At 34.1% G+C, this 14036-nt stretch overlaps 1 protein-coding gene across 2 annotated transcripts; it reads left to right on the forward strand.

The window, feature by feature from the left end:
* Nucleotides 1-8156: 8156 nt before the first annotated feature.
* PABPC5 (poly(A) binding protein cytoplasmic 5) lies at nucleotides 8157-13209 on the forward strand. 2 transcript variants are annotated; one of them, XM_045995224.1, is made up of 2 exons: nucleotides 8157-8314; nucleotides 8856-13209. In XM_045995224.1, exon 2 carries the CDS (start codon nucleotides 8996-8998, stop codon nucleotides 10142-10144), a length of 1149 nt encoding a protein of 382 aa, XP_045851180.1. In that variant the 5' UTR covers nucleotides 8157-8314; nucleotides 8856-8995; the 3' UTR covers nucleotides 10145-13209. The 2 variants fall into 2 exon arrangements, with proteins under 2 accessions (XP_045851180.1, XP_045851181.1); XM_045995225.1 differs by having other exon boundaries at nucleotides 8970-13209.
* Nucleotides 13210-14036: the final 827 nt, after the last annotated feature.

Genomic DNA, 14036 nt, shown 5'->3' on the forward strand with positions numbered 1-14036 from the left:
TCTCTGCCTACTTGTGACCTCAGTCTGTCAAATAAATAAATAAAATCTTTTAAAAAAAACTAAAAAGCAACCTATAGAATAGGAGATGTTTGATATATTTGATAATGAAGATAAACAACATATTTGATAAAGTATTAATATCCAAAATCTGTAAAGAACTTATGAAATTCAACACCCAAAAAACAAATAACCCAGTTAAGAAATGGGCAGAAGACATGAATAGACATGAATTTTTTTCCAAAGAAAACATCCAGATGGTCAACAGACACATGAAAAGATTATCAACATCACTCCATTCATATCTCAATATGAATGTGATATCTAAATATACCCTGAGAAATCACATCACCCCTGTTAGAGTGACTAAAATTAACAACCAAGGAAACAATAGATATTGGTGAGGGTTCAGAGAAATGGGAAGCCTGCTACACTATTGGTAGGAATGCAAATTGGTACAGACTCTCTGGAGAACAGTATGGAGGTCCCTCAAAAAGTTAAAAATAAAATTACCCTATGACCCAGCAATTGCACTACTAGGTACTTACCCAAAGGATAGAAAAATACTGATTCAAAGGAACACATGCACCCTGATGTTATAGCAGCATTATGAACCATAGCCAAATTATGGAAAGAGCCCCAAAGTCCATCAGTTAATGAATGGATAAAGAAGAGGTGGTATTTATATAGAATGGAATTACTAGTGATAAAAAAAATGAAATCTTGCCATTAGCAATGACATGAATGGAGCTAGGATGTATTATGCTAAGCAAAAGAAGTCAGTCAGAGAATGATAAAAACCAAATGATTTCACTCATATGTAGAATTTAAGAAACAAAACATTTATTCTTCTCCTATCCCCCTAACCCCCCCATGTTGCATCTCCATGTCCTCATATCAGGGAGATCATATGATAGTTGTCTTTCTCCGATTGACTTATTTCACTAAGCATGAGGGGTTAGGGTGATAGGAGAAGAATAAATGAAACAAGATGGGATTGGGAGGGAGACAAACCATAAATGACTCTTAATCTCACAAAACAAACTGGGGGTTGCTAGGGGGAGGTGGGGTTCGGAGAGGGGGAGGGGGTGATGGACATTGGGAAGGGTATGTGCTATCGTGAGTGCTGTGAAGTGTGTAAACCTGGCGATTCACAGACCTGTACCCCTGGGATAAAAATACATTATATGTTTATAAAAAAAAAATTAGAAGGGGAGGCGAACCATAAGAGACTATGGACTCTGAAAAACAACCTGAGGGTTTTGAAGGGTCAGGGGTGGGAGGTTGGGGGAACAGGTGGTGGGTAATAGGGAGGGCACGTTTTGCATGGAGCACTGGGTGTTGTGCAAAAACAATGAATACTGTAACGCTGAAAAAATAAATTAATTAAATTAAAAAAAAACTTTTAGATAGGTTAGATTATGACTACACATCAATTGCATAAATTCACAAATAGTATTCTTTACATTTATTTTAAACTTAGATGATCTAATTGAAAGAACATCCTAAGGAGACACTTAATAAAACCTAAATATATATAAAGTTGTTACATAATGTTGTATTATGTTTATTAATACTCAGATTTCTTCACAGTAGAATGCATGACATTTTTGCAGCAGTTCCTTTGTCTTTTCAATTTAACTTTTATTATTTTCATTGAAGTATAATTAACATATAATGTTATATTAGTTTCAAGCATATAACATATTGACTCAGTCACCTCCCTTTTGGCAACTTTCAGTTTGCTCTCTGTACAGTACAGTGTTTGCTGCTTATTCTATTTTGTTTTTTAGATTGCACATATAGGTGAAATCATGATATTTTTCTCACTGATTTATTTCATTTATCAATATATCCTCTAAGTCCATTCATATTATTTCAAATGGCAAGATCACATTCATTTTTGTGCCTAAGAAATATTCCTTGTGTATACATACCACAACTTCTTTATTCATTCATCTATTGACAGATACCTGGGTTCCTTCCATATCTTGGCTATTGTAAATAATGTTACAAAAAAAATAAAGTGCATATATCTTTTGGAGTTACTGTTTTGGTTTTCTTTGGATAAATACCCAGGAGTGGAATTACTGGATCATATGCTATTACCATTTTTAATTTTTTGAGGAAACCGCATACTGTTTTTACATTAGCAGCATCAATTTACATCCCCATCAACAGTGTACAAGGGTTCCTTTTCCTCCATATTTTTGTCAACACTTGTTATTTCAATCCCTTATTTCCAGAAATAATACAGAGCTATGGTAATCTAAACAGTGGTACTTGTACAAAAATAGCTCATAGATCAACAGAACAGAATAGAAGTCTCATAAACAAATCCATACTTAAATACAGTCAAATAATCTTTGACAGAGACAATAATATACAATGGGGAAACATATCTCTTCAACAAATGCTTTTGTCAAAACAGGATAGCTATATGCAAAAAAAATGAAACTGGGCCTCTTTCTTACACCAAACACAAAAATAAACTCAAAATGGATTAAAGACCTAAATGTGACATGTAAACCATAAAACTCCTAGAAGAAAATGTAAGCAGTAAATTCTTTGACATTGTCCTTAGCAACATTTTCTATATACGTCTCCTCAGGCAATTGAAACAAAAGCAAAAATAAACTAATGGGTCTACACCAAAACAAAAAGCTTTTGAACTGCAAAGGAAAACATTCACAATACAAAAGGGTAACCTACTGAACAGGAGAAGATATTTGAAAACAATATATCTGCTAAGTGGTTAATATCCAAGAAATATAAAAAAAACAACTCAACACCAAAAAATATAAATAATACAATTAAAAATGGTCAGAAGTCCTGAATAGACATCTTTTCCCCAAAGAAGTCATACAGATAGCCAACAGGCACATGAAAAGATTCTCAACTTCACTAACCACTTGGAAAATGCAAATCAAAACCACAATGAAATATTACCTTACACTTTTCAAGATGGCTAGAATCAAAAAGATATGACTTTTTATTCAACAGAGATTAAGTACATGATACATGTGAAAAAAGAAAATATATTAAACTAACACATTTGTCTTAATTTTCAACAAATCCCCTAGGGTTATAAATGTATGAATTATAGTTACTGCTTTCTATATATAAAATATAGTTCTATAATTTTAAAAAAATACTGAAATTTTGGTTAAGTATTGAAGAATAAGACATTCTGATTTATTAAAAATTTAGCATTTTTAGTACTTTGCATTTTTTATTAAATAAAACATTCTAAAAAACTTTCTATTCATGACATACAAATATGCCTCATTCTTTCTTTTTTTTCAAATTTTTATTTAAATTCTAGTTAGTTAGCATACAGTGCAATAATAGTTTCAAAAGTAGAATTCAGTGACTTATCACTTAAATAAAATACCCAGCATTCATCATAACAAGTTCCCTTAATACCCATCATCCATTTAGCTCATCCCCCACCTACTTCCCTTCCTCAGTCCTGAGTTTGTTCTCTATCTTTAAGCCTTTCATGGTTTGTTAAACTCTGTTTTTTCCCCTTTCCCATATATGCATCTGCTTTGTTTCTTAAATTCCATATATGAATGAAATAACATGATATTTTTCTTTATCTGAGTTATTTTTGTCATTTGGCATAATACATTCTAGCTCCATCCACATCATTGCAAATGGCAAAATTTCGTTATTTTTGAGGGCTGAATAGTTAATTCTGTTCCATTGTAAACTCTTGAAAATTTCTAGTTTTGACCACATTCTCTTTTGTAAGTATATTCTAATAAGCACTAATAATTCTTTGATAATGAATCTTATCAAGGTGTCTTTGGGGTTGTCATTCAGAGCATAATTACTCATAGCTCAGGATAAAATTTTTGTAACTGAAAAAAAGAATCACTACTGGCTCCAAAACCTGCTATGAAAATGCCTATTCATACCACATTCTCAATGTCAAATTGTTTTCTTGCAATTGTCCTGTATCTCAAAAAATATGAGTCAAGTACTAGGTAATGAAGTTATTATTTTATAATATTTTTTTCAGTCATCACAGACTTCACTCAAGAAAGCAGCAAATTTAATTTCATTGTGAAGCCTCAGCAATTTGTACTGCTGATACGTTTAATTGGAAACATAGAATCAAGTGCCGCTTAAGACAAACCTGAAAAATAAATTCCCAAGTCTCTTCTTCTTCCACTCAGGCTGACACATTGCTATTAAGTGTAAATAACAACATATGATGGAATGCACTTAGAATGCCAGTTGTTCAGGATTCTTTCCTCATGCAAAACATTTCTCCTGAGGGTTTTGAAGGGTCAGGGGTGGGAGGTTGGGGGAACAGGTGGTGGGTGATGGGGAGGGCACGTTTTGCATGGAGCACTGGGTGTTGTGCAAAAAGAATGAATACTGTTACGCTGAAAAAATAAATAAAAAAAATAAATAAAAAAAAAAACATTTCTCAAATTCTGAATGACTCAGATGTTCTTTAACCAATTGCCCTAGGAATCTGGGTGGGGATTTTAATGGATTTAATATATGAATCATATTTACAATAGGCTATACATTTGCCTTTAATATATAATAATAATGACAGAAAAATGTTCTATATCTAATTTTTGTTTTACAGATTCTTCTCAACTTAAATTTTAAAAGGATTAAGCAAAGGGTTCCCCATCCCCATAAACTTCTGCTTAGCAGAAGAACTCTTCTAAACTTTACTCATTTTAAACCAGTTCTAAATTTCTGATTTTTTACCCAGTCAAAAGTTCATTATAGTTTAGAATCTCTATACTTCAATGACCACAAAATAACAAATATGTATAGAAAGGAGTTTATTTTGAAAATAATTGCTTTTAACAATCCAGTTATATCTATAATCTTAGAGAATATATGCACAAATGAATTAGAATATGGAAAACATTTAGATGGTTACATCAAAATAAAATATTGATTTGACTCAGTGATAAGATTTGTGGGAATTATTCTTTTGGATTTGTGTTATTTTAAGATAATATTTGCAGTAAAGTAATATTTTTAAATAAGAAAAATAAAAACAGTCCAAGATTCTAGCCCATTGTTGACTAAAGTAAAGTTATAAGGAAAGATGTTTATTTTTTTTTTCAAAATATGATAAGCTAAGCAGGTGTTCACAAATGTTTCTACATATTGATTACTGTGGTTATATTGTAATACTAATTTTTTATTAGTCTATCTCTATTCTATTTTTTGCTTGTATTTGCTTTTTTTCATATAGTCTCCATGTCCTACCTAAGCACGGATCCTATAAAACAAGCACAAGAGTTCAATAAAGAAAATTACTAAATATTTAAGTAAATAATGAGGGTAACTTGTTATCTTTAGTCAAATACACAGTCTAATAGAAAATGTAAGATGTAAAAAATGAAGCACCACATGAATTTAGCCTGTTCTTGTAATAATATCTTTTTAAAACAACATCCTTTGGGGTCATGTCCTTCATTTACGTTCTTTGTTATGGCCAGGATCTTTTCCAGCATATTAGTACTGATATAAATTTTGTTTGGATTTTCTTTTAGAGGGGAGGGGTTGTGGAAGGGACTGGATAAAGACCTTATAAAGGATGTTATAAGGACCTTATAAACATTGATGATTTTCCAAAGTGAGGGAAACACTCTTCTCCCAAACAAGTTTCTCACAAACTTTAAGGAGAGATATAGTGGGAAACCCGAGTTGAGTCTAAACTTAAAACATTGTTTCTTGCCATGGTTTAAAGTTGAAAACTCATGTTGAAATTCATAATTAAAGACATTCCGTGCTCATGGATTGGAAGAACAAATATTGTTAAAATGTTTATACCATCCAAAACAATCTATACATTTAAGGAAATCCCTATCAAAATACCATCAGCATTTTTCACAGTGCTAGAATAAGTAATGCTCAAATTTGCATAGAACCACAAAAGACCCCAAATAACCAAAGCAAACTTGAAAAAGAAAAGAAAGTCTGATGGCAGCACAATTCTGGACTTTAAATTATATTACAAAGCTGTAGTGGTCAAACAGTATAGTACTGGTGCAAAAAGAGGCACATAGATCAATGGAACAGAATAGAAAGCCCAGAAATGAACCCATAACTATATGGTCAATAAATCTTCAACAAAGCAGGAAAGAATATCCAAAAAAAAAAAAAAAAGACAATCTCTTCAACAAATGACAGTGGGCAAACTGGACAGCAACATGCAAAAGAATGAAATTGGACCATTTTCTTAGACCATAGACAAAAATAAATTCAAAATGTATGTAGACCTAAATGCGAGCCTTGAAATTATAAAAATCCTAAAGGAGAACATGGATGGTAATTCTTTGACATCATCTGCAGCAAATTCTTTGATATGTCTCCTGAGACAAAAGAAATAAAGCAAAAATAAGCTATTGGGACTTCATCAAGATAAAAAGATTCTGTACAGTAAAGGAAACAATCAACAAAATTAAAAGGCAATCTTTGGAATAAGAGAAGATATTTGTAAATGACATATCTGATAAAAGATTAGTATTTAAAATATATGAAGAACTTATATCACTCAACAACCTAAAAACAAAAACCCAAATTTAAAAATGGGCAGAAGACATGAATAGATATTTTTCCAAAGGAGACATAAAGATGGCCAACAGACACATGAGAAAATGCTCACATCTTTGATCATCGGGGAAATACAAGTCAAAACTAAAATGAGGTATCAACTTACACTTGTCAGAATGGCTAAAAACAACAATACAGGAAACAACAGGTATTGGTGAAAATGTGGAGAATGGGCAATCCTCTTGCACTGTTGGTGGAAATACACACTGGTGCAGAAACTCTGGAAAATCGTATGCAGGATCCCCTAAAATTTAAATATAGAACTACTTTATGATCCAGAAATTGTACTACTAAGTTCTACCCAAAGAACACAAAAGTAGTGATTCAAATGGATACATGCACCCTGAAGTTTATAGCAGCATTATCTGCAATAGCCAAATTATGGAAACAGCCCAAGTGTCCATCAACTGATGAATGGATAAGGAATAGGTGGTATGTATATATATGAATATTATATATATTGTATGCACCATTATATATATATATATATACACAATGGACTATAACTCAGTCTTAAAGAATGAAATCTTGCCATTTGCAAAGACATGGACGGTGTAAGAGAATTTTATGCTAAAGGAAATAAAGTCAGAAAAAGACAAATATTATATGAAACTGATGATTACCGAAGGGGAGGTGAATAGGGAATGGGTTAAATTGGTAATGGGGATTACAGTCCACTTGTGATGAGCACCAGGTGTTGTATGGACCTGTTGAATCACTATATTGTCCACCTGATACTAATATTACACTGTATGTTAACCAACTGGAATTTAAATAAAGACTTATAAAATAACCAGTAATTAATGCATAAAGTGCCTATATCTTTACATGTGTATTTCATCTGTGAACATTAATCATACATTTTGTATTGATTCTGCAGGTTTTATCTCCTTCAGTAAGATTTTGTAATTTGTGATTATGCAGATGGCACATTTTCAATGTTTTGTAGCACAAGGTATCATAAAAAAGCCATTTAATGGTTCTCCAGTCATTAAAAGCTTAGTATTACTGGAGCAGTGAAAAGAATTCTGCCTACTACCTGGGTATAATGTGATCATTATGTTAGAGTTTAATGGAGTAAGGAAAAAGGCCAAACACAACATGGCCCTATGTTTTATTTGACCCTGTGATCATTCAGTACTGTAATGGGATCCAGTACAGCTGCCAATTCTGACTTTCCAATTAACTCAGGAAAGTAACCAATCTTATATCTTATTTCCTAAGCAGAAATTGTATTGGGAATTGTTTTTCTATTAAAAAACAGAAAAAGTATGAGAGTTCTTTCTGCCTAGGTGATCACCTCCTGCTTTGATTTTGGGGTCAGCAGCCTAAAATTAATATTTTAAGATAAATAAATATATAATATTTAAAAATAAAAATACGTATTTTCTTTCTTTCTTTCTTTCTTTTTTTTTTTCTAATCTTGGCACAGAGGAAGTGGGAAGTTACTTAGCAGGGTTCCGGGTTTCCTCACGCCCCGCCCGCCCTACCACAGCTAAATGGTTTTCGTCCTTGGGTCGGTCTGTCCTGCGGAGAGCAATCCACGTCCATGGTCCCTGCTCTGCCCGCCCGCTGCGCATCTGCCCTTCTCCTCTGACTCCGCCCCGCATCTGTCCGGAACCGCCTCCCGCCTGAGCTGACCCAGTGCGAGTGTGCCAGTCAGTCCCTCCGGACCTGCCGCGAGTCTCAGACTGCCGAAATTACCGCGCGTCACTCGGTCCGTACCCGGTGGGCATCTGGGGTATCTGGGCGGTCTCCTGTCTCCAGCGCGTGTGTCTGTCTGTCTGTCTTTCTGTGCGATCCGATCCGCCTTCTGCAGCCTGCCTTCCGGCCCCAGCGCACCAAGTGTTTAGTCTGCCCTTTTGCTGACGCTGAGTGTGTTTAGCGGCCTTCTATCTGAGAGCCAGCTTGAGACCGGCCAGGCAGCCGGCGGAGGAATACACGTTTGGCCCCTGGCACTGTTAATAGAATTTTAAGCCAACAGGAGCTCGAGGCCTATGTTTATGCAGAAAACAGGTCTCAAGGCCTCTGTCTGCAATGCTGGATGTGGGGTGACAGCCAGCTGCTTGATGATTTCTTACAATTAAATGGGGAACAGGAGATTTCTTACTACTGGCTTTTGAAACCGATTTTAAATCTTAATGGGCGGAAATTATAAGTCCTTTTAGGTAGAACAGATTCGTTATTGGGATGCATATTTGTCTGATGTGTTTGTTCTGAGCCTGCTGACCAGCTGTTTCTGAACTTCATTTTCTCAGCCTCAACAGTGATTCTGAGTCTGCTTTTAGCTTTCTTCTCCTTGGCTTTCTTCTGTTTGTGAACAGCTGCTTGGCCCATAGCTTAGAGAAATCAGCCTTTTTTTCTCTCTCAAGAGAGCCACCTCCCTGTACTCAGAAAGATGGGGAGTGGAGAGCCTAATTCTGCTGGCAAGAAAAAGAAGTACCTAAAGGCTGCCCTGTACGTGGGTGACTTGGACCCAGATGTCACGGAGGATATGCTATATAAAAAGTTCAGGCCTGCTGGCCCTCTGCGCTTCACCCGAATATGCCGTGATCCCGTGACCCGCAGCCCCCTGGGCTATGGCTATGTTAACTTCCGCTTTCCTGCAGATGCTGAGTGGGCCCTGAATACCATGAATTTTGATTTGATTAATGGCAAACCTTTCCGCCTCATGTGGTCTCAGCCAGATGACCGCTTAAGAAAGTCTGGAGTTGGAAATATATTCATCAAAAACCTGGATAAATCCATAGACAATAGGGCCCTTTTTTATTTATTTTCTGCTTTTGGGAACATTCTCTCCTGCAAAGTCGTATGTGATGACAATGGTTCTAAGGGTTATGCCTATGTGCACTTTGATAGCCTGGCCGCTGCCAATAGAGCCATCTGGCACATGAATGGAGTGCGGCTTAACAACCGCCAGGTCTATGTTGGCAGATTCAAATTCCCAGAAGAGCGGGCAGCTGAAGTCAGAACCAGGGATAGAGCGACTTTCACCAATGTTTTTGTTAAAAACTTTGGAGATGACATGGATGACGAACAACTGAAGGAAATCTTTAGTGGCTATGGGCCAACTGAGAGTGTTAAGGTAATAAGAGATGCCAGTGGGAAATCTAAGGGCTTTGGATTTGTGAGGTATGAGACACACGAGGCTGCTCAAAAGGCTGTATTAGACCTGCATGGTAAGTCCATCAATGGGAAAGTTCTATATGTAGGGCGGGCACAGAAGAAAATTGAACGATTGGCTGAGTTAAGGCGAAGATTTGAACGGCTGAGATTAAAAGAAAAAAGTCGGCCTCCGGGGGTGCCTATCTATATTAAGAACCTGGATGAGACCATCGATGATGAAAAACTGAAGGAGGAATTTTCTTCCTTTGGATCAATTAGCCGGGCCAAAGTGATGGTGGAAGTAGGGCAAGGCAAAGGGTTTGGTGTTGTCTGCTTCTCCTCTTTTGAAGATGCTACCAAAGCAGTGGATGAGATGAATGGTCGTACAGTGGGCTCCAAGCCCCTGCATGTTACCCTGGGCCAGGCCAGGCGCAGGTGGTGAGAATAAGAATGCTCAATTTGTTTCAGCCTTAAGCTGATGCCTACTTAGTTTGGGCTACTTTGTGATAAGAGGTTATTTTATTCCAGGTGTTTTTTTTTTTTTTAAGTGAATACTTTGTTTGGAAAAAAAAAGTGAAACTAGAAAACCTTGTTCATTTTAGTGAAGAACCTAATTTCTAATTGTAAAATTGTCATTTTTGTACTATCTTTTGATAAAATATCCTTAGGAACATGTAGAATAAAATTCATCTCTCCACATATTTTTTTTTTCCTAATTCAGTCCAGGTAAGGTAATTGGTTGAATATAGTTCCTTCGTTATTCCAGTTATAATACTAAATATAATTGCTTCTATGAAAATATTCTCAAAATAAACAATATTTCTGAATCTGTCACACAGAAAACTTCTAACCTGCTTTTTGGAAAATCAGTAGAGTAGGGGAAAATGTATGTGATTCACTTAACATTTGTGCATAATTTTACCTTATTATTTAAAATGAATATTATTTTAAAGAGATGTGAGTTTCCTTATACTGTTTTTCACTTTTCTACTATATTGTGGGCATACCACAGAGTTGACAGTGGCTTTGACGAAGTGTTGGGAGTTTTCTTTAACTTCATGCCTAGAGAAATAAACATATTGGTGTTTTCTCAATCAGTACCTTAGGAAATTAACACTTTAAGCATAATTAAAATGATAAGTTTCATCTTAAAGATCTTTCCTGAGAGATTTAACATATGAAGACAGTCTAAGGAGCATTCTTGCCACTCATTTTTTAAACTCCTTAGTAGTATAGATGGGTCATGTTAAAATAATGAAAAAGATGAATAACTGCATTAAATTGCCTTTACCTATAGCTAATTTTAAAATTTTACCTCCATCTCTATAAAGTGTCAGTATAAGGGTAAATAATCCATATAGTGATGTTGGAAAAACTACATTGAAGAATATCTTGTATTAAACTTGTCATTATCTCTTGTAAATTTTTGAATACATCCATGTAATAATATTCACATATCTATCAAAAGTAACTAAAAGCTTGTCTCTTGTGATTAAATCGTATGCCTCCATCTATTATATGAGAGCTGTTAATCCAGTATGGTTCTCTGTATGTCAGGCTGCTTGGAAGTTGTGACAAAATGTTCTGTTCTATATTGCAGTTACATTATTTAGCCTGTGATTTCTTGATTACAGATTTTCCATATTTTACTTATAGTTCCCTCTTTTCCCTACCTATCTATCCTCCATACATATTATACTTTTATTTTTTTTACATTGCCTTTCATTTAATATGTGGGTGTTCAAATCCATTTTGGAAATAGAGAAATTATTACTTAATTTATGTAAAACTTAAATAATTACTTTTTTAAAATCAGATTCATTCATATCATAGTTCCAACCATAAGAAAATGTTTTGTATTTATTCTTATTTGGCTTTTATTATGTTATATAGAAATCTTAGGTTACATACATAATGCAGTATAAATACATAATTTTGTTAACACTTTTGTTAGCTATGTGCCCATAAAATAATGAGAAAAAGTTGTTTCTGTGTAATTCTTTATCTACAAATTTCATTTATATTCATTATCAAGTATTTTCAAATGAAAATCACTGCTTTTGTTGAATAATACATGTTCATTTAAAAAAATGTACACAATGCAGTCATTTATAAAGAAGTAAAATTTCCACAGTTCAGAGATAACCATTATTAGTGTTTTTGATGCATACATATACTTCCATACCTTTTCTCCTATGTATACTTACACTATTTAACAAACAAAAAATAACATACTATATGTACTGTGTTTTGTTAAATTTTAAACTAAAACAATCTTTTATGTCAATAAATATTGATATGTATCATAATTTGAGTGACTGCACAGTATTCCGTTGTGTGGATGTACTCTAGGTTATCTAAGGAACACATTATTGAATAAGATTTATATGTTTTTCAATGCATTCTATATCTGTAAGCAATGTTGTGATTAACTTCCTTGCTTAAAACAGTGAGAGTTAAATGAGCTTGAGAAAAAATATCTATAGCATATAAAAGCTTAAGTGCGGTAGAGAAATTAAAATGCACATTATACTGATATATGTATCAGAATTTTGGAAAAAAAATTCAAGATATATCCTTTACTTAAATTGACAAAAGTAAAACTAAAACCAATAGGATATAATTTTTCATATTTTCTGAGCCCACTTGCCCAATAGTATAAACATTGTGATCATTAAAATACATGAAAGCAATGCAAACCAATACATTTACCATATGTACTCTCTATACCTTTTTACCTATTACCAGTTTTCATTTAAATTTATAAACTTTAAGTATTAGTGTTAACTTAAAACCTTGACACATGCTTTGATTCAGTATAAATCACAAAAGATTTCTAGTAGGTAAAAATCTTCAAGTATAAGCATTTAATACATTGTGGGAAATTGTTCAAGTATTTGGTTATTATTTTCAAGAAGTCAGCCTGTATAAATAAAGGACTAATTAAAATATGTCCAAGGACAGATAAAACATTCATGGTAGGACATTGCAAAATAGACAAAACCTCTGAATTTAGTTGGTAAAAAGGGAGAAAAGATAAAGGAAAGATAATCTCTATTTGAACACAAACACCTGGGTAGTATTCCAATCTTGTACTTTTCATTTTTAGCAACATTTAATAGTCTAATAATTAAGGCTTCAAATTAGGAACAAAACAATTGGACAGCTTATACTGGTGAAAAGACATTAAAAACATTTCCTAGCACAAGATAATTAGTAAAAATTAGTACAACAGTACTATCAGTTGTCATGGTAAACTCAAGGATAGACTGTTAAACACAATTTTGTTTGGTTTTTCTTCCTCTTTTTAAAACTATTTTTTTAGCTTTTCAAAAAAGTCACTGTACAAACTTCAAATGTACCCACGGAGAAGAAAATTGCCTTGTGGTGTGCCTGGGTGGCCCAGTAGGTTGAGTGTCCAACTCTTGGTTTCAGCTCAGGTCATGATCTCAGGATCCTGAGACAGAGCCCTCCCTTGGTCTCTGTGCTCAGTGGGGAGTCCCCTTAAGTTTCTCTCTCCCTCTCCTTCTGCCCCTCCCCTCTGCTCTCTTTATCTCTAAAATAAATGAATCTTTAAAAAAAGAATGTTGCTTTATTAAAGATTATTTTGGTGAGACTTCTGTAAAGAAAATTTCTTACATATAGTGGTGCCTCTCTGGTTGTATCTATGGTTAAAGGGAAAAATAAAATGTTATATGTGTAAGATATTTTCAGCACATGGGAAAAATAACTAAGATTATTGTGTATTTAAGGGAATGTTTAGGAATGGTGTGAATACCATCTTATCTATAAATGGCCTAATTTAAGGGAATAGTTAGAAGTGTATCAATAAATGACTGAATATGTATGATATATATGTGTATGATATATATGTGTATGAATATAGATGATATATGCACCTACAGTAATACCCAGAATTTAGTTAGCATTCCATGATTACTTGTTGAATTATCCCTCCATTTGTTTGCTTTTCAATTCCCTTCTCGGAATTTCACAAATGAAATGAATTACAGAATAAGCCATTTTCATTAAATTTTATCCCACGAAGAAATAATAGAGAACTGATTTACATAGATTGGTGCTTCTAAAGTAGTGTTACTAGTGACATAGAATAGTGCTTATACCATTAAGGTGTTGTCAATACTTTTATACTCCTCATGCTTTCTTTTTTTGTTATTATTCAACAATTGATGACCTTCTAATAGTTGGCATGACTCAAATGAAAGTCTATTTGTATAGAAACATTTTTTTAGGGGCGCCTGGGTGGCTCAGTGGGTTAAAGCCTCTGCCTTCGGCTCAGGTCATGATCCCAGGGTCCTGGGATCGAGCCCCAC

The sequence above is a fragment of the Meles meles genome, chromosome X (assembly GCF_922984935.1).
Source record: "Meles meles chromosome X, mMelMel3.1 paternal haplotype, whole genome shotgun sequence".
NCBI lineage: Eukaryota > Metazoa > Chordata > Mammalia > Carnivora > Mustelidae > Meles > Meles meles.